Here is a 24,273-nt window from a genome sequence, read left to right on the forward strand (position 1 = left end):
AAAGAGAATAAAATACCTAGGAATCCAACTTACAAGGGATGTAAAGGACGTCTTCAAGGAGAACTACAAACCACTGCTCAGTGAAATAAAAGAGGACACAAACAAATGGAAAAACATAACATGCTCATGGATAGGAAGAATCAATATTGTGAAAATGGCCATACTGCCCAAGGTAATTTATAGACTCAATGCCATCCCCATTAAGCTACCAATGAGTTTCTTCACAGAATTGGAAAAAACTGCTTTAAAGCTCATATGGAAACCAAAAAAGACCCCACATTGCCAAGACAATCTTAAGCCAAAAAAACAAAGTTGGAGGCATCATGCTACCTGACTTCAAACTATACTACAAGGCTACAGTAACCAAAACAGCATGGTACTGGTACCAAAACAGAGATATAGACCAATGGAACAGAACAGAGTCCTCAGAAATAATACCACACATCTACAGCCATCTGATCTTTGACAAACCTGACAAAAACAAGAAATGGGGAAAGGATTCCCTATTTAATAAATGGTGCTGGGAAAATTGGCTAGCCATAAGTACAAAGCTGAAACTGGATACTTTCCTTACTCCTTATACGAAAATTAATTCAAGATGGATTAGAGACTTAAATGTTAGACCTAAAACCATAAAAACCCTAGAAGAAAACCTAGGTAATACCATTCAGGACATAGGCATGGGCAAAGACTTCGTGTCTAAAACACCAAAAGCAATGGCAACAAAAGCCAAAATTGACAAATGGGATCTAATTAAACTAAAGAGCTTCTGCACAGCAAAAGAAACTACCATCAGAGTGAACAGGCAACCTACAGAATGGGAGAAAATGTTTGCAATCTACTCATCTGACAAAGGGCTAATATCCAGAATCTATAACGAACTCAATCAAATTTACAAGAAAAAAACAAACAACCCCATCAAAAAGTGGGCAAAGGATATCAACAGACACTTCTCAAAAGAAGACATTCATACAGCAAACAGACACATGAAAACATGCTCATCATCACTCGCCATCAGAGAAATGCAAATCAAAACCACAATGAGATACCATCTCACACCAGTTAGAATGGCAATCATTAAAAAATCAGGGAACAACAAGTGCTGGAGAGGATGTGGAGAAATAGGAACACTTTTACACTGTTGGTGGGACTCTAAACTAGTTCAACCATCGTGGAAAATAGTGTGGCGATTCCTCAAGGATCTGGAAGTAGAAATAGCATTTGACCCAGCCATCCCATTACTGGGGATATACTCAAAGGATTTTAAATCATGCTGCTATAAAGACACATGGACACGTATGTTTATTGCAGCACTATTCACAATAGCAAAGACTTGGAATCAACCCAAATGTCCATCAGTGACAGACTGGATTAAGAAAATGTGGCACATATACACCATGGAATACTATGCAGCCATAAAAAAGGATGAGTTTGCGTCCTCTGTAGGGACATGGATGCAGCTGGAAACCATCATTCTCAGCAAACTATTGCAAGGACAGAAAACCAAACACAGCATGTTCTCACTCATAGGTGGGAATTGAACAATGAGATCACTTGGACACAGGAAGGGGAACATCACACACTGGGTCCTATTGTGGGGAGTGGGGAGGGATTGCATTAGGAGATATACCTAATGTAAATGACGAGTTAATGGGTGCAGCACACCAACATGGCACATGTATCCATATGTAACAAACCTGCACGTTGTGCACATGTACCCTAGAACTTGAAGTATAATAATAATAAAAAAAGAAACATAGTACAGGTAAATATGGCAAAAGAAAGAGTGATTTATCTTCCTTCTTACTGCTGCCATCTCTGCCTTTCTCACCCCCCAAAAAAAACTATGTCTCTTATGCATTAATAGTCAACTACTGATAATGCATTACACTTTCTAAAGCAACTATCTTTTTTTCATTATTCTGATTAATAAACATAAAAGAGCTCTTCTGGTAACTGATTAAGAATATAATTAGTGCTTTCTATGAACAAGCTATGGAGTAACTAAATAAGGGACATGGGTTTCTGACACTCTTAGACCAACTACAATTTTTAACAAAACAATTGTTGATATAAAGTTTCTCATAAATTCACTTTATTTCAATAGCAAAAGATCAGCTCCACCCCTCTGATTGGGATCACAAAGTACAGTCTTTTCAGCATGGGTTTTCTCACGATGCCACAAATAGAAAGAGGCACTAAGGGACTGATAAAGGGGGTATTTTCTGTCTCTGGCAGTATTATATTTACCTGCAATAAAAACATCTGATCTTACAGAACAGGATACCTCTTGAAGAGGTATAGTATATTTTATAATATGTAAGTATTCCAAATACATTCATTGTATGAATTAGGGAAGGAAAAGCAATAAGAAACATTTCATGAATATTCATTCCTAGACTCCAACTACACCAAGTCTTACCACTTTATAGAATTCATAATTTATTAGCCAATACCATTTTAAAATACTATTTCAGTATTCTAAAATTGATATTAGAGGAAAAAAAGTCACACACAATGCCTAACACCACCAGGGGGAAACCAAATCTTTATCTGCCTGTGGCTCCTGGCGGGGTCGATAGAGGCAGCAGCTTCATTTTCTTCATAGTTTACCCAGATAGAGGAGGAGCCAAAGTGCTAAGTGCATATTTCAAGCATCTGTTCGGAATAGGTTTAAAGCCACAGTAAATTACAAAAGGCAAATTCATAGATGCTCTTTGAAAGTGAATGTAACTATTATACTTGGTATTTTACTTCCCCCACTCTTCCAGAAGATGCTATAAAGACAGACCCTAACATATAGTTTGAAACTCTCACTATAAAATCACTAGGCTAAGTCTATCAAGACTTGAAAGTTTGTTTTCCTGAGGTAGGTGAAAGGGTAATCTCTGTTCTTTCCAGATGACTGTGTCTGTACAGGCTTCCCTGGAAGGACTTCAGCAGCAGCACAGTTACACATCAAAGTCCTTCAGCTCTCCCCAGCTGGCACCTATTTTCACATTCACTTTCAATTTCACAGACAGTTTTACAGCACTTTCCATTTCATTCTTGACAATCTGAGCTACCTAAGGGGAAAAAAAAATGAGGTTAACAAACTGTCTGCTCAGTCAAAGAATGTTTCCCAAGTCACCCCCTGAGCAGGTTATAAACCAGACTGGAGCTCTTCACCCAGTGGTGCTGAAAATGCTAAATCAGAAAAAATAAAAATAAAAATAAATACATAAAAATACATCTCAAACTCTTCTTCACTGATGAGCAGGAGTTTCTGAAAGTTTTTGCTAGAATGCTTGGAGCTTGGAAACCCTCAGGGAAAGACTCCAAATTTTTGTTTAATTCCTCCAAGACAAAAACATCTCTGCATTGGCAATTTCTTCACTTATCAAGAACTAGTACAAAATGGAACACTCTTAGCAACTTTTCTACCTGTAAGGACTCAACATTTATACAGCCATCCTGGGGCTAGGGTAGAGTTCCAAAATCCTCATGCATAGGAAAAAAAGCTGTCAGCCTGACAATACAGTGTCTTGGCTTCCTATAGAATGGACGCAAGCATTGCAAAAATACCTGAACAACATCTTCTTCTGATACTTCATACAGGAGTTCATCGTGGAGTTGAAGGATGAAAAAGCCTCCTCTGACTGGGCAGAACATCCCTTGCAGTTTTCTCTTTCGTAACAATCCTGCTTCATGAAAAAGGAGCAAAACTGATCAGCATGTCGCTGAGTCATAGGAGAATGTTTTTAGAGATTCTGACTAACTCTGAGGAATGTTAATGAAAAGATTAGAACACACAAGATTAAGAACTATCAGGAAAATAACTACTTGCTGGTTGCTACCTATCCTAACTATCCAGTGTAAACTCACCAACTTCCTCCCAGAAAGGAGTCTCCCGAGGAAGTCAGTAAATGGGGTGTGAGGAACTCTGATCCAAGCTCTAGTCCAACTTATTTCTCACGAATAACTAACATATTCTCTTTCCATGGAGTCCCCCTACCACCACCTGAGTAATAGCACCAGGAAGGTATGGGGCCTGATTCCTGCCCCAGGAAAACAAACTAATATTGTTATGCAGTGTTTCTTAAGGGGGACACCCCCTCATGTCTTTGTATGGCCAGAAGTGTCATCATGATAGAACTGGTGCTTCCCCAGTTGAACCGTACACACCCTAAACAAGTAATTCTAAACCTAGGCTCCCAAAGTGGACTTCAGAGACTACATAAACCCCTCGTGGTTATATATAAGAGTCTATGTCTGTACGTTTTTCTGTGGAGATAATCCATACCTTCCAGTAGCTGTAATTTCAAAATATATACTAGACTTAGTTACTATTTCCCCAGTAGCTGGACCTAGTGGTAGAGATTATGCCCTTCTGCCCAAAAAGATAAAGCTCCACATGAACACCTTTACTGGAACTGCCTTTACTTGTTTGCTTAAACCTCACAGCAGACATCTTCCTTTCTGTTGTCCAAATTCCCTACTTATCTTCCAGGTCCAGCATGAGTATCCTCTCCCTCCGTATCTGGTGCTTCCCTCAGAGATAGAGTTCTTCAACTGTCACTATCTGCAGTGCCAGTTTGCTCAGAGGTGGCTCTCACACAGTAAGCAAACAAAAGCACCTGAGGCTGGAGCAAGCTGCTTCCACACTAGGACTACAAAGGCTGTACCTCTGTTCACCAGATCGGCTGAATCTGATCTGCCCCATGAAGCTACACTTGGCTCACACCATTGACTGCCTGGATGCTCTAGCTTTCTGATGGCTTAGACCTCTTGATTTCCCTTGGCTACCTGGCTTCTGACGCAGAATGCCATGATGCACTTGTTCCCCATGTGGTCTGTTTCCTCACGCTCACCTTCCTTTCATCCCACTGACCTAGCACCACTTTAAGCTGGCATGACACCATGAAGCCATCCTTAGTGACAGAGTCATATTGCCTTCCACTGACTCTTTTTTTTTTTTTAATTATACTTTAAGTTCTAGGGTACATGTGCATAACGTGCAGGTTTGTTACATATGTATACTTGTGCCATGTTGGTGTGCTGGACCCATCAACTCGTCAGCACCCATCAATTCATCATTTATATCAGGTATAACTCCCCAATGCAATCCCTCCCCCCTCCCCCCTCCCCATGATAGGCCCCAGTGTGTGATGTTCCCCTTCCCGAGTCCAAGTGAGCTCATTGTTCAGTTCCCACCTATGAGTGAGAACATGCGGTGTTTGGTTTTCTCTTCTTGTGATAGTTTGCTAAGAATGATGGTTTCCAGCTGCATCCATGTCCCTACAGAGGACGCAAACTCATCCTTTTTTATGGCTGCATAGTATTCCATGGTGTATATGTGCCACATTTTCTCAATCCAGTCTGTCACTGATGGACATTTGGGTTGATTCCAAGTCTTTGCTATTGTGAATAGTGCCGCAATAAACATACGTGTGCATGTGTCTTTGTAGTAGAATAATTTATAATCCTTTGGGTATATACCCAGTAGTGGGATGGCTGGGTCATATGGTACATCTAGTTCTAAATCCTTGAGGAATTGCCATACTGTTTTCCATAATGGTTGAACTAGTTTACAATCCCACCAACAGTGTAAAAGTGTTCCTATTTCTCCACATAAACTAAAGAGCTTCTGCACAACAAAAGAAACTACCATCAGAGTGAACAGGCAACCTACAGAAGGGGAGAAAATTTTTGCAATCTACTCATCTGACAAAGGGCTCATTTCCAGAATCTACAAAGAACTCAAACAAATATACAAGAAAAAAACAAACAACCCCATCAAAAAGTGGGCAAAGGATATGAACAGACATTTCTCAAAAGAAGACATTCATACAGCCAACAGACACATGAAAAAATGCTCATCATCACTCGCCATCAGAGAAATGCAAATCAAAACCACAATGAGATACCATCTCACACCAGTTAGAATGGCAATCCACTGACTCTTAAAGTCATTATTGTCTGTATCATCATTTTGACATTTATCACTCTGCTGTGTGGAATTAATAAAAATACTTTAGTCAAGTATCACACCTTCCTCTCCTTTCTTAAATAGACCTTAAATTTAAACATAGATCGTTAACTTTTATTTCTAAATCCCCAAAGCACACAGCACAGTATTACTCCCCAAATAAGTTTAATTATATTCTCTCTCTATTAAATATAAATGTGTATGTGTGTGTATATACACACATAGTCCCACACTCAAAATGAACGAGGGGTCTCAGATATTTTGGGGGGGACTGATGACAAAATTAATAATCCTCACTTAATGAGAAAATAAACTTCTGTATCTACATATTTTCGTACCTAAGTGAACACGTTATAACTGACTGTATTATTCTCTATAACTTGTATGTATGTCTCTTCTAGAAATAGCAAATCTTATCCTCAATAACTGACCATCACCTTTCTGCCCCATCTCTAGCAGCTTTTTCTTCCTCTGTATGCACCAAACCTTAATTTCTTCCCAGGAAAATTTAAAACATGCCTCCTGGCTGGGCATGATGACTCACGCCTGTAATCCCAACACTTTGGGAGGCCAAGGCAGGCAGATCATTTGAGGTCAGGAGTTCTAGAACAGCCTGGACAACGTGGTGAAACCCCTTCTCTACTAAAAAAAAAAAAAAAAAAATTAAATTAGCCAGGCTTGATGGCATACTCCTGTAATCCCAGCTACTCAGGAAGCCGAGGCAGGAAAATCCCTTGAACCTGGGAGGCAGAGGTTGCAGTGAGCTGAGATTGTGCCACTGCACTCCAGCCTGGGTGACACAGTAAAACTCTGTCTCAAAAAAAAAAAAAAAATGTCTTCTGTCACGGTTTGATAATCTCAGTGACAGTGAAATAGTATTTAAAGCAGAACTATGGACATGTGACAGAAGAAAAAAAGAAAATTTCACTGTACTTGCTAGTACAAGAAATAATTTATCCAAGCAATAAAGCGAAAACTCAGGGAAAATATTCTGAAAACAAGAACAAGAAAACAATGTCAGCAAAGTAACATATGTGATAAAGAGATCAAGAGTATATTCTAAGACCAGAGAACACTGAAGGTCATAAATAGGAAAATCAACATGTTCTTAAAATATGGTCTGAAGACCACAGATGATCCCAAAATCTGCAGTCAAAATTACTTTCATAATAACACTATGAGGCTATTTGCCTTTTTCAGTTTCACTTTCTTATAAGAGCACAGCTCACAGGTGAGTTTGTTATTACTTAAATGCTCATGTTTTAAAAGTCTGTTTGAATTTATAATATGGTAAATATATAGACATAACCCACAAAAACAAGAGCTCTTGGAAATCCTTAATGATTTCTAATAGTCTAAAGACATCGTGAGACCAAAACATTTGAGAACTGTTGAGAAATAAAATAAAAAACACTTCCCATTTACATTTCTGATATAATTATTCTCACCATGTCACAGCATAGGACTCATCTATGAACAAACCTGTTCGGTCACTTTGGAGCATACCCTCTCGATGGCCATGGGATTTGAAAGTTGAGTGGAAGGTCTCTAATTGCTTCTGAATGTTAACTGTGGCTATTTTGACAATATCAGCTGCCGATCCTTGGACTGTTGTGTTTATAGCTTGACGCTCAGCCTATAAAAAACAATTAACAGGTGCTCCACCAGATATGCCAACATGGATATACCTTCCTTCAGTGTCCACAGATCAGTGCTCACATTAGCAGCCAGACTGGAAAGCTGGACTGAGATGTGACCCAGAACACCAACTATCAGGATGCATCCTAAGAATAACAACTATCATGATCCAGGGCTCTAGATTCTGGGGTTTCCACATTAGGGCAGACAAAAATATAAGAAGGTCAGATTGCTTCAGCTTAGGTATCTCGACTACTTAGTTAGGATCCAAAAACTACTTTGCACTTAGAATGTATTTGGCTCACCAGTGTTCCGGCTGTTCTAGGCATCATTCTAAAAGATCTACTCCGCAAAATAATCTTAATCCTAAATAAGTAGAATATCATTCTTTGGGATGTGGGTTGGAATGTCCTAAGCACACCCTCTATAACCAATGGCCTCTTGGTCTTATAGAGTTTGAGCCCAGCAGGTATGTAGCCCTCTGATGGGAATCAGAGCTTTTCATGGGCTGCTGAGGCAAATCCTTAGCAGCTAGTGAAAATGCACATCCTAGATCCCTGGGTATTCAGTTATAACTTCCTTGAAATGACTGCTGCCAAGTGCTTTTTGGCAGGGAACCATGCCTACTAAAATTAATCATCTTGGAAGAGTAGAGGAGGCAGTTTAGTTTAATATCCAGGTATAATCTATATATGAATATCATTCCCAGTGCCCCAAAATGTCTCAGAAAATGAAAAAGGTGAGGGGGGGGCGTCAATGTAACATGAGAGGTATTCTCTAGTCCTCTGTCACCTGAGCTGTACCCAACTTGTAGTATATGAAATGCCTGTAATCTCAGCTACTCAAGAGGCTAAGGCAAGAGGAACAGTTGAGGCCAGGAGTTTGAAACCAGCCTGGGCAACACAGTGAGACCCTGTCTTTAAGAAAAACAAAATAAAACAAAAACCTCTCCCCACAACTAAAATTACTAATGAGAAGGAGAAAAGGCCACACACAATGTGGGAGAGAATATTTTCTACACATGTAACCAGTAACAGGTTCCTACAAATTGATAAGAAAAAATGTAGAAAACTCAACAGAAAATTTAAAAAGAAAGCCAGAATAGGTATTTACCCATGAAAAAATAACTAAATGGCTAATAACACATTTATAAGGTTGTTCATTTGTAAGGTTACCTCACTAGCAGCCAAGGAAACACAAATTAAAACTACAGGACACTACTTTATACCCATCAGAATAGCTAAAATTATATTAGCTTAATAGCAAGTGTCGACAAGAATGCAGAGCAGTGAGGACTCACATACTCTTACGATGGGAGGACAAACTGCTGTAATCTCCACAGAAAACAATTTGGCTTTATCTACTGAGTTGAAAATATATAGCAATCCTACCACTGTGCCTTTACCAAACATAAATGCATGTATATGTGCACCAAGAACCTTGTACAATCATGTTAAAAAACACAATAGTTTAGCTTCTAACTGAAAACCCAAGTTCTTATCAAGAGAAAAATAGATAAATTATGGTATATTCATATAACAGTATATAGCTGTTCCTACATGAAACAACAAGAATGACTTACCCACGTAATTTTGAAAGAAGCTAGATATAAAAATATACATATATGATATATATGGAGCTCAAAAAAATACAAAACAAAACCACAGTGTTAGAAGTTATAACAGTGGCTATTTCTGGGAAGGCGATGGGTGATCAGGAGGAAGCATGAGGGGCGCTTTTGGGGCACTGCCAATATTCTATGTCTTGCCCTGACTGGTAGTTACACAGGTGTAGCTCTGTGATAATTTAGTGAAATCTACATTCTCTATGTGTGAGAATGTACTTTTCAGTACAACAAAAGTTTGAACAAAAGCAAAAACCAAAACAAACAAAAACCAAAAAACAACCTGGTTATGTTTACTCTATTCCTAATTCAGAGGGCTGGAATTTTTTTCCTCAGCAGCAACATGATGAATCAGAACTTTAACACTGAAGTATTTGGCATGAAAAAGTCTTATTACTCTCTCACATCTTCAGGTGCAATATTAATTTTCACAAACATATGATTCATTTACATTAATAACTATATATTCCATGTTTTATCATGTAAATTCCAGAAAACATAATCAATTCCTATTAGATCAAGTCCAAATTTCTCAGCCTGCCATTAAAAGCCTTCTGTCACTTAGAAGAAGCCTTTTAGTCTCCTAGCTAGCTTCCGGCTGGCTCCATCTATCCAGGAGAAAATTATCTACCCCTACGTGACAACTCAAACTCTCCATTCCTACCAGTTTGGCTTCTAGCCAGTCCTCACTCAGTTATCCTTTCTCATTCCCAACAGCCTAAACTTTAAATAGCCTTCAAGAATCTGTTTAAGTCTTTCCTTCTCCCTGAAACCTAAATAATTAAGTATATCAATGATGTTTTCATATATATTTTTTTTGCTCGCATTATCTCTTCCGAGACTTAAAACTTAGGTTTCCTAGTCCATCAACTAAAGTTACTAGTTCACTTAGAGATATGGTAAAAGCCTGATAAGTATCTGATATTTGCATGTGGATATATGAGAGGCTAGAGAGTAAAGAAGTAACAAAAAGCCAACTATTCTTCCACAGTCCCTAAAAGCATTAATGCTCGGAAGGCTTTGAGCTCCAGACAGAAGTTTAGCTGGGTATTTTCACTACATGCAATGTCTAATGAGCACTAAAACACCAAGTTATGGGTGAAGGGCAAAAAACATCTAGTTAAAATAGGAAGATTTGAACTATACTAGAAGCTTAAATACTCAGGTACACAGAATACTTTCATGAATCCCAATGAATTCAGAAAGAGACTTAAACATAATTTTAGCAAATATCAATAAATCTTTTAAATGCTGTTAAAAATAACCTTATTCACTATTTGTGATATCCTAATAATCTCTGACGAGATAGTTTTTTTTTTTTTTTTTTTTTAACATAGGGTCTCATTCTGCCACCTAGACTGGAATACAGTGGTTCAATCATGGCTCACTGCAGCCTCCAATTCCTGGGCTCAAGCAATCTTCCCACCTCAGCCTCCCAAGTAGCTAAGACTACAGGCATGCACTACCTCAGTCAGTTAACTTTTTTTTTTTTGTAGATATGGGGGTCTCACTATGTTGCCCAAGCTGGTCTCAAACTCCTGGGCTCAAGCAATCCTCCTGCCTCAGCCTTCCAAAGTGCTGGGACTACAGGCATGAGCCACCGTGCCTGGCCAGATAGTGCTTTTAAAATAAGCAAACAAGTAGAATGAACCAAAAATTAATCAAAATTTAGTGACTGGCTAAACTCTGAGGAATGTTAGCAATTTGGTATGATATGATAAATTAATATATGATATAGGAAACAATAATTAGCAAATGTAAAAGTTGTTTATTTACAACTTATTACCTAAGCTAATAAATAATTGGTTTACTGCAACAGAACGTTTAAAGTATTATTAAGTAAAGACACGTTTACATTAATCCCCCAGACTCTGTTCAGCAAATACTGGCATGTGCCATCACTTCAGAAGTCCTTAATGAAACCAATGGTTGACTTTGTCTACACAGAAGATACAATTAATATGCCAGTAATCCCAAAAATGGACATTTGTAGTATTTACTCTGCTGAAAAAGTACATGTCATTGAACTGTTAAGTTACATACGTGAGCTTTATGATAAGGGTTGTTGTCTTTGATTCCTGGTAAATATCTACGCCTTCCCAAAATGGTCTGAACAAACCCATCTCTTTTACAATTTTTCACTGTCTCTCTCATGAATTGATTAATCCCTACAAAGAAAATACAGAAATAATTAATTAGAACTGAAGTATATCCTTCACTTTATTCATTGGTTTAAATATAGCAAAATATACCAAAACCCCACCATGATTCTTAACATTAATATCATATCGTCAAACCAGGCATACAAACTTTCATCTTTTCTAGACTCAAAAAGTTAGAAATAAAAGAGACTTTAGAAATGAAATACTCTAACTCTTTGGGTTTTTTTGTTTTTGAGACAGGATCTTGCTCACTCTGTCACCCAGGCGGGAGTGCAGTGGTGCCATCACGGTTCAGTGCAGCCTGGATCTCCCCAGGCTCAGGTGATCCTCCCACCGCAGCCTCCTGCGTAGGTGGGACTACAGGCACCACATCACCATGCCAGGATAATTTTTGTATTTTTTGTAGAAACGAGGTTTCGTAATGTGGCCCAGGCTGGTCTCAAACATCTGAGCTCAAGCAATCTGCTCACCTCAGCCTCCCAAAGTGCTAGGATTATAGGTGTGAGGCACTGTATGTGGCCTTTGTTTTTTGAGTAACAACAACAAAAACAAAACATAAAACTAAAAATTCCAGAACAGGGCAGATATCTAAGTGTTTTTACTCCAGGATCTTAAGATTATTCCCCATCACTTTTCACAAGTTTCTGTTGATTGTGTGAATCCCCTTTTACTCTCTCATCTTATTCCTAGCTTTAAAACATTCAATAGCTCCTTGTTACCATCTACACTATGATCCAAAGTAGGACCTTGCTGAAATGAATGCATGAGTTATGATAAACATTTCACTAGGAATAAACATGACCCACTTCTTAAAATTAAAAAAGACTGTGTGTAGTGTAGTATTCAAACGTATTCATATTTCCTAGACCAGCATTCATCCTTTGCAATCTGGGTCGGTCATTATGTCTTAAGCATCTCCAGGATGAATCATTTGCTGTTGGCAATATGTGATCAATAGCATGGGAATTTCCAAAAGCCATCAGACTCTCATCTTTTTCTGTTTAAGAATTACTGTGATATTTTCGGGTGAAGAGGAAAGAAAATGGTGAGATTTAGGAGGCTGCACCTCTACAAAATCTCTTACCGAACTCTGATGAGACCTCCAAATACTCAAAGAGCTACTTTAAAAAACAATCAGTGCTGAGGTATAATTTACATGAAACAAAATGCACTCACTTTAAACAGTTTGAGGCATTTTAACAAATGTACACACCCCTGCAGCTACTACTACAAGATACGAAACATGTTCATCTCCCTTTACAGTCAGGCCCCATGATCACCCTCAGAAACTCACTCATCTGCTTTACGACACTCTTAAGAGTTTCATGTTCATGAGTATCATACAAATTGAATGACACTGTATATGGTCATTTGTGTTTGCCTTCTTTTGCTAAGAAAAACATTCCTAAGAATCATCAATATTGTACTGAGTATCAATATTTAATTACTATTCTTGATCTATACTATTCCATTGTGGACGTATAACAAAATTTGTTTATACATTTTGCTATTGATAGACGTGTGGCCTGTTCTCAGTATCTGGCCATTGTGAATAAAGCTGCTATAATATTAATGTACGAGCCTTCCTTTGGACATGCTTTCATTTTTCTTGCGCAAATACCTGATAGTAGAATTGCAGGGTTATATAGTTAAATGGATGTTTAACTTTATTCAAAAGAGCCATACTGTTCTCCAAAGTAGTTTTACCATTTTACAATTAAATGAACAATGTAAAAGATGGTGTTTTTAATATTGGCCATTCTAGTGTTTTTGTAAAAACAGTCTCTTTGTTTTTTGGCATCTCAATTTGCTTTTGCTTGATGACAAATAATGACAATGTTTAATATGGTAATTCATATTTTTGGAAAGTGTCTCCTCATATCTTTTGACCTTTAATTTATTGGAGTGTTGAACTTCTGAGCATTGAACGGTAAAAGTTCCTTCTGGATATACATCCTATGTTCAATAGAAGTACTGCAAATATTTCTTCCCAGTCTGTACCTTGCTTTTACATTTTTCATAATTTTTTTATTTTTGTGGGTACATAGTAGGTGTACATATTTATGGGGTACATGAGATATTACGATGCAGGCATGAAATGTATAATAATCACATCAGGGAAAATGGGGTACCCATCACCTCAAGCCATTTATCATTTGTGTTGCAAACATTCCAAGTATACTCTTTTAGTCATTTCTAAATGTACAATTTATTATTATTAACTATAGTCACCCTGTTGTGCTAGCAAATACTAGTTCTTAGTCATTCTAACTACTTCTTTGTACCTATTAACAATGCCCCCCACCCCCCAATACCCTTCCCAGCTTCTGGTAACCATTATTCTACTCTCTATCTCCACGAGTTCAATTGCTTTAATTTTTTGCTGAGTGACAAGTAACTGAGAACATGTGAAGTTTGTCTTTCTGTGCCTGGCTTATTTCACTTAACATAATGACCTTCAGTTCCATTCATGTTGTTGCAAATGACAAGATCTCATTCTTTTCTATGACTGAATAGTACTCCATTGTGTATATGTACATTTTCTTTATCCATTCATCTGCTGATGGACACTGAGCATGCTTCCAAATCCTGGCTATTGTGAATAGTGCTGCAACAAACATAGGAGTGCATGCAGATGTCTCTTCAGTATACCAACTTCCTTTCTTTTGGGTATGTACCTGGTAGTGTGATTGCTGGATCATATGATAGCTCTATTTTTAGTTTAGCTTTTTGTTTGTTTTTGTTTTGAGATGGAGTCTCACTCTGTTGCTCAGGCTGGAGTGCAGTGGCGTGAACTCAGTTCATTGCAACCTCTGCCTCCTGTGTTCAAGCGATTCTCCTGCCTCAGCCTCCCGAGTGGCTGGGATACGGGCGCCCACTACCATGCCTGGCTAATTTTTGTGTATTTAGTGGAGACGGGGTTTCACCATATTGGCCAGGCTGGTCTCAAACTCCTGACCTTGTGATCCGCCTGCCTCAGCCTCCCAGAGTGCTGGAATTACAGGCGTGAGCCACCGCACCCAGTCTATTTTTAGTTTTTTGAGAAACCTCCAAACTGTTCTCCACAGTAGTTGTACTAATTTACATTCCCACCAAAAGTGAATGGCAGTTCCTTTTTCTCTACATCTTCGCCTGCATTTGTTATCACTTGTCTTTTGGATAAAAGCCATTTTAACTGGTGTGAGATGATATAATATTCTAGCTCTAATTTGCATTTCTCTGATGATCAGTCATGTTGTGCACCTTTTCATAAACCTTTTTGCCATTTGTATGTCTTTATTTGAGAAACATCTATTCAGAGATTTTGCCCATTTTAAAATCAGATCTTTTTTTCTACAGAGTTGAACTCCTTATATATTCTGCTTATTAATCCCTTGTCAAATGGGTATCTCCAAATATTTTCTCCCATTCTGTGGGCTGTGTCTTCACTTTGTTGGTTGTTTCCTTTGCTATGTAGTTTTTTTTTTAACCTGATGTGATCTCATTTGTCTATTTTTGCTGTGGTTGCCTGTGCTTGTGAGTATTGCTTAAGAAATCTTTACCCAGACTGATGTACTGGAGAGTTTCCCCCATGTTTTCTTGTAGTAGTTTCACAATTTGAGGTCTTAAAGTTTTTAATCCATTTTGATTTTTTGTATATAGTGAGAGATAGGGGTCCAGTTTCATTCTTCTGCATATCCAGTTGTCCCAACACCATTTATTGAAGAGACTGTCTTTTCCCCAAGGTATGTTCTTGGTACCTTTATTGAAAATGAGTTCACTGTAGATGTGTGGGTTTCTTTCTGGGTTCTCTATTTTGTTCCATTGGTCTTTGTGTCTGTTTTATACCAGTACTTATTCCAGTACCATGTCGTTTTGGTTACTGTATGTCTGTAGTATAATTTGAAGTCAGGCAATGTGATTTCTCCAGTTTTGTTCTTTTTACACAGGATAGCTTTGGCTATTCTAGGTCTTTCGTGGTTCCATACAAATTGTAGTACTTTTTTTTTTTTTTCTATTTCTGTGACGAGTAAAGAATATCATTGGTATTTTGATAGGGAATGTATTAAATCTGTTGATTGATTTGGGGAGTATGAACATTTTAACAATATTGATTCTTCCAATCCATGAACATGGAATATTTTTTCATATTTTTGTGTCCTCTTCAATTTCTAGCATCAGTGTTTTATAGTTTTTCTTACATAGATCTTTCACTTCTTTGGCTAATTCCTAAGGGTTTAATTTTATTTGTAGCTATTATAAATGAGATTACTTTCCTGATTTCTTTTTCAGATTGTTTGCTCCTGGCATATAGAAATGCTACTGATGTTTGTATGTTGATCTTGTATCCTGCAACTTTACTAAAGAATTTGTTTATCAGTTCTAATAGTTTTTTGATGGAGTCTTTAGGTTTTTCCAAATATAAGATCGTATCTTCTACAAACAACGAGAATTTGACCTCTTCCTTTCTGATGTGGATGTCCTTTATTTCTTTCTCTTATCTGATTGCTCGAGCTAGGACTTCCAGTACTATGTTGAATAACAGTGATAGGGGAGAGATAGGGGTCCAGTTTCATTCTTCTGCATATCCAGTTGTCCCAACACCATTTATTGAAGAGACTGTCTTTCCCCAGTGTACGTTCTTGATACCTTCATTGAAAATGAGTTCACTGTAGATGTGTGGGTTTCTTTCTGGGTTGTCTATTCTGTTCCATTGGTCTTTGTGTCTGTTTTACACCAGTACCATGTCGTTTTGGTTACTATATGTCTGTAGTATAATTTGAAGTCAGGTAATGTGATTTGAAATAACAGTGATGAAAGCAAAAGGGGGCATCCTTGTCGTGTTCCAGGTCTTAGAGAAAAGGCTTTCACTTTTTCCCCATTCAGTGTGACACTAGCTGTGGGTCTGTCATACATGGTTTTTATTATGTAGAGGTATGTTTCTTGTATACCCAGTTTTTTGAGGGTTTTCACGATGAAGGAATGTTGAATTTTATCAAATACCTTTTTGGCATCAATTGAAATGATCATATTGTTTTTATCCTTCATTCTGTTGATATGATGTATCACAATGATAGATTTGCATATGTTGAACCATCCTTGCATCCCAGGGATAAATCCCACTTGGTCATGATGAATGATCTTTCTAATATATTGTTGAATTCCATTTGCTACTATTTTGTTGAGGATGTTTGCATCAATTTTCATCAGAAATATTGGCCAGTAGGTAGGTTTTGTTTGTTTGTTTTGATGTGTCTTTGTCTGATTGTTATTAGGGTAATACTGGTCTCATAGAATGAGTTTGGAAGTGTTCTCTCCTCCTCTATTTTCCAGAACAGTTCCAGTAGGATTGGTACTAGTTATTTAAATTTTTGGTAGAATTCAGTAGGGAAGCCATTGAGCCCCAGGCTTTTCTTTGTGGAAGACTTTTTATTATGGCTTCAATCTCATTATTTGTTCTTAGACTGTTCAGGTTTTAGATTTCTTCATGGTCCAATCTTGGCAGGTTGTATGTGTCTAGGAATTTACCCATTTCTTCTAGATTTTCCAAATTACTGGCATATAGCTGCTCATCTTAGCCACTAATGATCCTTTGAATTTCTGGAGTATTCATTGTGCTGTCTCCTTTTTCATTTCTGATTTTATTTGGATCTTCTCCTTTTTCTTAGTTTGGCTAAAGGTGTGTCAATTTTATCTTTTTAAAAAACTAACTTATTTTCAGGCCAGGTGCAATGGCTCACACCTGTAATCCCAGCACTTTGGGAGGCCAAGATGGGCAGATCATTTGAGGTCAGGAGTTTGTGACCTGCCTGGCCAATGTGGCAAAACGCTGTCTCTACTAAAAACACAAAAACTAGACAGGCATAGTGGTGCACACCTGTAATCCCAGCTACTTGGGAGGCTGAGACAGGAAAAGTGCTTAAACCCAGGAGGTGGATGTTGCAGTGAGCCAAGATCATGCCACTGCCCACCAGCCTGGATGAAAGAGCAAGACTCCATCTCAAAAACAAAACAAAACAAAACAAACAAAAAGAAAAACAAACAAAAAATAACAACTTTTCGTTTTGTTGTTCTTTTGTATTCTTTGTTTCAATTTCATTCTTTATTTCTGCTCTGATCTTTGTTATTTCTTTTCCTCTACTAATTTTGGATTTGCTTTGCTCTTACTTTTCTAGTTCTTTAAGATGCATTTTAGGTTATTTATTTGAAGTTTTTCTTCTTCTTTTTTTTTAATGTAGGCACTTATAGCTATAAACTTCCTTCTTAGCACTGCTTTTGCTGTATCCCATAGATATTGGTATGTTGTATTTCCATTATCATTTGTTTCAAGAAATTTTAAAATTTCCTTCTTAATTTTTTAATTGACTCACTGGTCACTCAAGAGCATATTGTTTAATTTCCATGCTTGTATAGTTTCCAAAAATCCTTGTTAGTGATTTCTAGTTTTATTCAATTGTGGTCAGAGTAGATACTTGATATTAGTTTTTTGAATATTTTAAAACTTGTTTTGTGATCTAATATATATTCTATCTAGAGAATAATCTATGTGCTGAGGAGAAGAATGTGTATTCTGTGGCCGTTAAATGAAATGTTCTGTAAATATCTATTAGGTCCATTTGGTCTCTATAGTGCAGATTTAATATAATTTCTTTGTTGATTTTCTGTCTGGAATATCTGTCCACTGTTCAAAGAGGGGTGTTGAAGTCTCCAGTTATTATTATTGGGATCTTTCTCTCTCTCTCTTTAGCTCTAATGATATTTGCTTTATATGTCCAGGTGCTCCAATATTGGGTGCATATTACAATTCTTATATTCTCTTGCTTAATTGACTCTTTTTACATTATATAGTGACCTTCTTTGTCTCTTTTCATAGTTTTTGTCTTGAAATCTATTTTGTCTGATACAAGTATAGCTACTCTTAATCTTTTTTGGTTTCCATTGGCATGAAATCTCCTTTCCGTCCCTTTATTTTCAATCTATATCTTTAGAGAAGGGTGTTTCTTGTAGGCAACAGATCATTGGGTCTTGTTTTTTTTTTTTTTTTGAAAAATCTATCTAGCCGCTCTGTGTCTTTTTATTGGAAAGTTTAGTCCATTTACATGCAATGTTATTATTGACAGTTAAGGACAACACCATTTTATTGTTTTCTGGTTGTTCTGTGTTTTTTTTTTTTCCCCCTCCTTTTTTCCTTCATTCCTGTCTTCCTTTTAATAAAGGTGATTTTTTTCTGGTGGTATGATTTAATTTCTTGCTTTTTAGTTTTTGTGTATCTGTTGTATGTTTTTTTAATTTGAGGTTACCATGAGACTTGCAAATAATGTCTTATAAGCCTTTTTTTTTTTTCTTTGAGAAACAGTCTCACCCTGTCTCCCAGGTTGGAGTACAATGGCATAATCTCAGCTCATTGCAACCTCCACCTCCCGGGTTCAAGCGATTCTTCTGCCTCAGTCTCCCAAGTATCTAGGATTATAGGCACCCACCATCATGTCCAGCTAATTTTTTGCATTTTTTGTACAGACGGGGTTTCACCATGTTGGCCAGGCTGGTCTTGAACTCCTGACCTCGGGTGAACTGCCTGCCTCTGCCTCCCAAAGTGCTGGGATTACAGGTGTGACCCACCGCACCCAGCCCACTTTTTAACTTTTTGTTGTTTCTATTCATATCTTATTATACTGCCAACGTCTTGAAAGGCTTTTACAGTTATTTTTTATTAATATTTTTGTCTTTCTATTTAAAATAATAGTAGTTTATATATCACAATTACAATGTTATAATAGTCTGTGTTTCTCTGCATACTTTCTATTACCAGTGAGTTCTGTACCTTCAGATGATTTCTTATTGCTCATTAACATTCTTTTCTTTCTAATTGTAGAACTCTTTTTGGCATTTCTTGTAGGACAACTCTGGTGTTGATAAAATTCCTCAGTTTTCATTTGTCTGAGAAAGTCTTTTTTTCTCTTTCATGTTTGAAGGATATTAATATTTTTGCCAGATATATCATTCCAGGGTAAAAGCTGTTTTTCCTCTGGCACTTCAAATATGTCATGCCACTCTCTCCTGACCTGTAAGGTTTCCACTAAAAAGTCTCCTGCCAGACATATTGAAGCTCCATTGTATATTACTTGATTATTTTCTCTTGCTGTTTTCAGGATCCTTTCTTTATCCTTGACCTTTGGGAGTTTGATTATTAAATGTCTTGAGGCAGTCTTCTTTGGGTTAAATCTGTTCTACAACTTTCTTTTACTTGAATATTGATATCTTTCCCTAGGTTTGGAAAGTTCTTTATTATCCCTTTGAATACACTGTCTACTCCTATCTCTTTCTCTACCTCCTCTTCAAGGCCAATAACTCTTAGATTGTCCCTTTTGAGGCTATTTTCTGATGTTGCAGGTGTGCTTCATCCTTTTTTATACTTTTTGTCTCCTCTGTGAATTTCCAAATAGCCTGTCTTCGAACTCAGTAATTCTTCTGCTTGAATAATTCGGCTATTAAGAGACTATGATACTCTTCAATATATCAATTGCATTTTCCTACTCCAGAATTTCCCCTTGATTCTTTTCATTTTTTATTTTATTTTATTTTTTGAGATGGAGTTTCATTCTTGACTCCCAGGCTGGAGTGCAATGGCGTGATCTCAGCTCACTGCAACCTCCGTCTCCCAGGTTTAAGCGATTCTCCTGCCTCAGCCTCCCAAGTAGCTGGGATTTACAGGTGCATGCCACCACGCACAGGTAATTCTTATATTTTTAGTAGACATGGGGTTTCACCATGTTGGCCAGGACGGTCTCAATCTCTTGACCTCGTGATCTGCCCACCTCGGCCTCCCAAAGTGCTGGGATTACAGACGTGAGCCACCATGCCCAGTATTGCATTGTTTGCTTCAGTACCAATGGGGGTAAAGGACAGGGTGGATTTAAAAAGAGCATAAAAGAAGTTTTTGGGATGATAGAGTAATGGTTCTATATCTTGGTTGTGGTGTAAATTTTATGACCACATGCATTTGGCAAAATTCACAGAACTATATACCTTTTTCAGGGTGAATCTTATTATTATATGTAAATTATACCACAACAAACAGGCAAAAAAGATCATTTAAAACAATACTCAAACTGCTCCATAACAGCAATTGTTCTCAGAATTCCCCATATATTTAATTAGCAATTATCAGAGTTCCTAGTATATATACTCAATAGTTAACTGTTTCGAACTACGGCTATCTAAACCAAAGCATCAGTCAACTCCTAGATTTTATGAGTTGTTCACAATGACACAGATTTACATCAACTGCATTTTACTATTCTGTCCCTACTTTAATGAAAAATATGAAATAAGATTATCACATTTCTTAGTAAGTGATTATAAGGTTAATTTTTTTTACCCTTAACAATGCCTGATGAAAATGTCTGACTGATAGATATTTCAAAAGAAAATTCCATTATACAAATTTTTAAAAATATAATATGGTAAGATGGTCAAAAAGAATACTATCTAGAAGATAAATTACCTGTGTATCTGGATTTGAAGGAGTCAATGTAGCAAGCAGCATCATTTTCTTTAATGCCCATCTGCTCTCCCAAAGATTTAGCTCCCATTCCATAAATGATCCCATAGCAAATCTGAAAGGGAGTCATCCAACAAATAAAGGTTATAAGTACATGAAATGCAAATAAAAGGGTTCATTAGGATTGGAATTTTGGCAAACTTTTTATTTCACAGTGAGTCAAAAAATGATTAGATTGCTTTTGGTGGTGGGTTTGATCCACAGAGGCTGATATCCAGCAAACATCTCTTTTTATTATACTTTAAGTTCTAGGGTACATGTGCATAACGTGCAGGTTTGTTACATATGTATACTTGTGTCATGTTGGTGTGCTGCACCCTTCAACTCGTCAGCACCCATCAACTCGTCATTTACATGAGGTAAAACTCCCAATGCAATCCTTCCCCCCTCCCCCCTCCCCATGATAGGTCCCGGTGTGTGATGTTCCCCTTCCCGAGTCCAAGTGATCTCATTTTTCAGTTCCCACCTATGAGTGAGAACATGCAGTGTTTGGTTTTCTGTCCTTGCGATAGTTTGCTGAGAATGATGGTTTCCAGCTGCATCCATGTTCCTACAAAGGACACAAACTCATCCTTTTTTATGGCTGCATAGTATTCCATGGTGTATATGTGCCACATTTTCTTAATCCAGTCTGTCACTGATGGACATTTGGGTTGATTCCAAGTCTTTGCTACTGTGAATAGTGCTGCAATAAACATACGTGTGCATGTGTCTTTATAGCAGCATGATTTATAATCCTTTGGGTATATACCCAGTAATGGGATGGCTGGGTCATATGGTACTGCTAGTTCTAGATCCTTGAGGAATCGCCATGCTGTTTTCCATAATGGTTGAACTAGTTTACAATCCCACCAACAGTGTAAAAGTGTTCCTATTTCTCCACATCCTCTCCAGCACCTGTTGTTTCCTGACTTTTTAATGATCAGCAAACATCTTTTCTGCCTTTCAGCACTACTTTTTGAGAGACAGAGAGGAGGGCAGGAGGGAGTATCAATGAATAGGTATGTGTGATCTAAGGAAAAATTTATTTTTGACTATTTGTCATTTATCCAGCAGTCTTTATAGCAACTTTTTACTCCTCACAGAACTTCATTAACTTCCACTTCAAGTGCTTAAGAGTCAGGGAAGAGAAGCATTACAAACATCCCTCTTCTTGCCCTTGAAGAAGACTTGAAGAGTAGAAAGAGCAGGCTTCGTGACTTTATGACAAAGACGTAACTGGTAAAAAATATCCTCTTCACCTCGCAGCCACCTAAAATGCTACAACTGCAGAATTCGTTTCACTTAAATACAAACAAAAACACCTAAGAAAATTTTGGGAGTAGTGAAGGGAAATGATCTAAATAGGCCATTAAAGAAAGTCTGATTTAATCATAAGGACTGCCGGGGTTCAAAGCCTAGCTCTATCATTCACAAAATGTATAATCTTGCACAAGTCACTTAAGCAGTTTGTACCTTAATTTCTTCATCTATAAAATGAAGACAGTAATATCTATATCATGGGATTGTTAGGTTTAAAGGATTGTTAGGTTTTACTTATAACTGTTTAGGAAACTGACATAAAGCAAGCTCTGTATACATATCATTAAATAAAATCTAAAAAGATAACTCGCATGATTATCAGAATTCCGAAAAAAACTTTCAACATGATAAGCTAGCTAAAGTCTACTCCCATCCCCACGTTTTTTAATATATTGAGAGAGGGCTTTTTTCCTTTCCTTTTTTTCTTTTTCACGTTTTGTTTTGTTGTTACTACTGTTGTTTTTTTAACTCATGTTACTTAGTGCTGTCTGAGATCTCAGCAATGCTCAGGGATTAGGTGGTTCGGTGCATGGTGATACAAACAAAAACTTGTATAGCATAAACACTCTTAAATCATGTGAGAATCTATTAAATAGAAGCAGCTGTCTCCGGCGGGGAAGTGTGTTGGATAGCAAGTCAGGGTGCCCAAGTTCTGGCATTCTGAATTTATTCTGGCTCTACCACTTATAGCTACATGACCTTAAGCAAATTATTTTCTGTGCTTCAGTTTCCTCCTCTATAAAACGGTGATACTAATAATAATAGCTATCTCATGGGTTATGAGAATTAAATATGGGAATATTATCTATTTTACCTAGGGTTTGATTCTTGCTAAATGCAGGACCCCTCTGGGGATTAAACAGACAGAGAGGACAGAGCTGGCTTTTTAAATAGTGGAAGAAACAAGTATTGGTGCTAAACAGGTGATTAGAGAAAGTGTTCCATGCTTGATGAGCCAGTCAAGAAGTACAGCTGTGAGGCTGGGTGCCGTGGCTCATGCCTGCGATCCCAGCACTTTGGGAGGCCAAGGTGGGAGGATCACTTGAACCCACGAGTTCAAGACCAGCCTGGGCAACAAATTGAGATCCCACCTCTCCATAAAAAATAAATAAATAAATAAATAAATAAATAAATAAATAAATAAATAAATGAATAAATGAATAAATAAATAAATAAACCCTACAGCTCTGAGGAACTAGAAGTGTAAATGTGAAACAAAAACACAAAAACAGCAGGATCTCAGAGTATGGTGATGTGCATTTACATCAGCTAGCAATCCTACTGTCTTGCAAATGGCATCAGATTTCCCATGAGTCATGTGGTAAGAAAGTATCAGTGTTAACCCAGGCCAAGGAATGGCATAAATGTGGCCTTTGACTTACTCTTTGCCTAATAGGTGGATTAACTAACCAATAACTTCAAGAGCTAAAAAGCTATCAGGTACTAACTATAATCTACAGGTCAGCAATATTTTTCAACAAACATTTAGAGACCACCTTCTATACAAAGCACTATGGCTTGATGCTATAAAAAAACATAAACACGAAAATATGGAACTTTACCTCAGAACACTTACAGACTAGAAAGATTTTTTTTTTTTTTTTTGAGATGGAGTCTCGCTCTGTCACCCAGGCTGGAGTGCAGTGGTGCTATCTCAGCTCACTGCAAGCTCTGTCTCCTGGGTTCAGGCCATTCTCCTGCCTCAGCCCCGCAAGTAGCTGGGACTACAGGCACCGGCCACCAAGCCCGGCTAAGTTTTTGTATTTTTAGTAGAGACGGGGTTTCACCATGTTAGCCAGAATGGTCTCGATCTCCTGACCTCGTGATCTGCCTGCCTCGGCCTCCCAAAGTGCTGGGATTACAGGCGTGAGCCACTGCACCCGGCTTAGAAACATGTTTTTTAAGTATACACAAGAGCACACATGTGGGTGCACACTAACACACACACTCTTACCACCACTGCCACAATGACATCTACTGAGTACCAGGCACTGTGACTAGCCATATAATGGCTTTAAATGCATATGGTTTTCCTGAC

At 37.6% G+C, this 24,273-nt stretch overlaps 1 protein-coding gene across 1 annotated transcript in view; it reads right to left on the bottom strand.

Moving 5' to 3' along the window:
- Positions 1–2,067: 2,067 nt before the first annotated feature.
- Positions 2,068–24,273, bottom strand: part of POLQ (DNA polymerase theta) — a 116,911-nt gene continuing 94,705 nt past the window's right edge. Inside the window, exons 26-30 of the mRNA XM_023214415.3 lie at positions 20,877–20,988; positions 11,274–11,398; positions 7,451–7,604; positions 3,565–3,680; positions 2,068–3,065 (exon numbers count right to left, since the gene is read on the bottom strand). Coding sequence (XP_023070183.2) covers positions 2,952–3,065; positions 3,565–3,680; positions 7,451–7,604; positions 11,274–11,398; positions 20,877–20,988 — 621 coding nt within the window. The 3' untranslated portion in view covers positions 2,068–2,951. The remainder of the gene's footprint in view (positions 3,066–3,564; positions 3,681–7,450; positions 7,605–11,273; positions 11,399–20,876; positions 20,989–24,273) is intronic.

Source organism: Piliocolobus tephrosceles, chromosome 2, assembly GCF_002776525.5.
Source record: "Piliocolobus tephrosceles isolate RC106 chromosome 2, ASM277652v3, whole genome shotgun sequence".
In the NCBI taxonomy this organism is placed as follows: Eukaryota; Metazoa; Chordata; class Mammalia; order Primates; family Cercopithecidae; genus Piliocolobus; species Piliocolobus tephrosceles.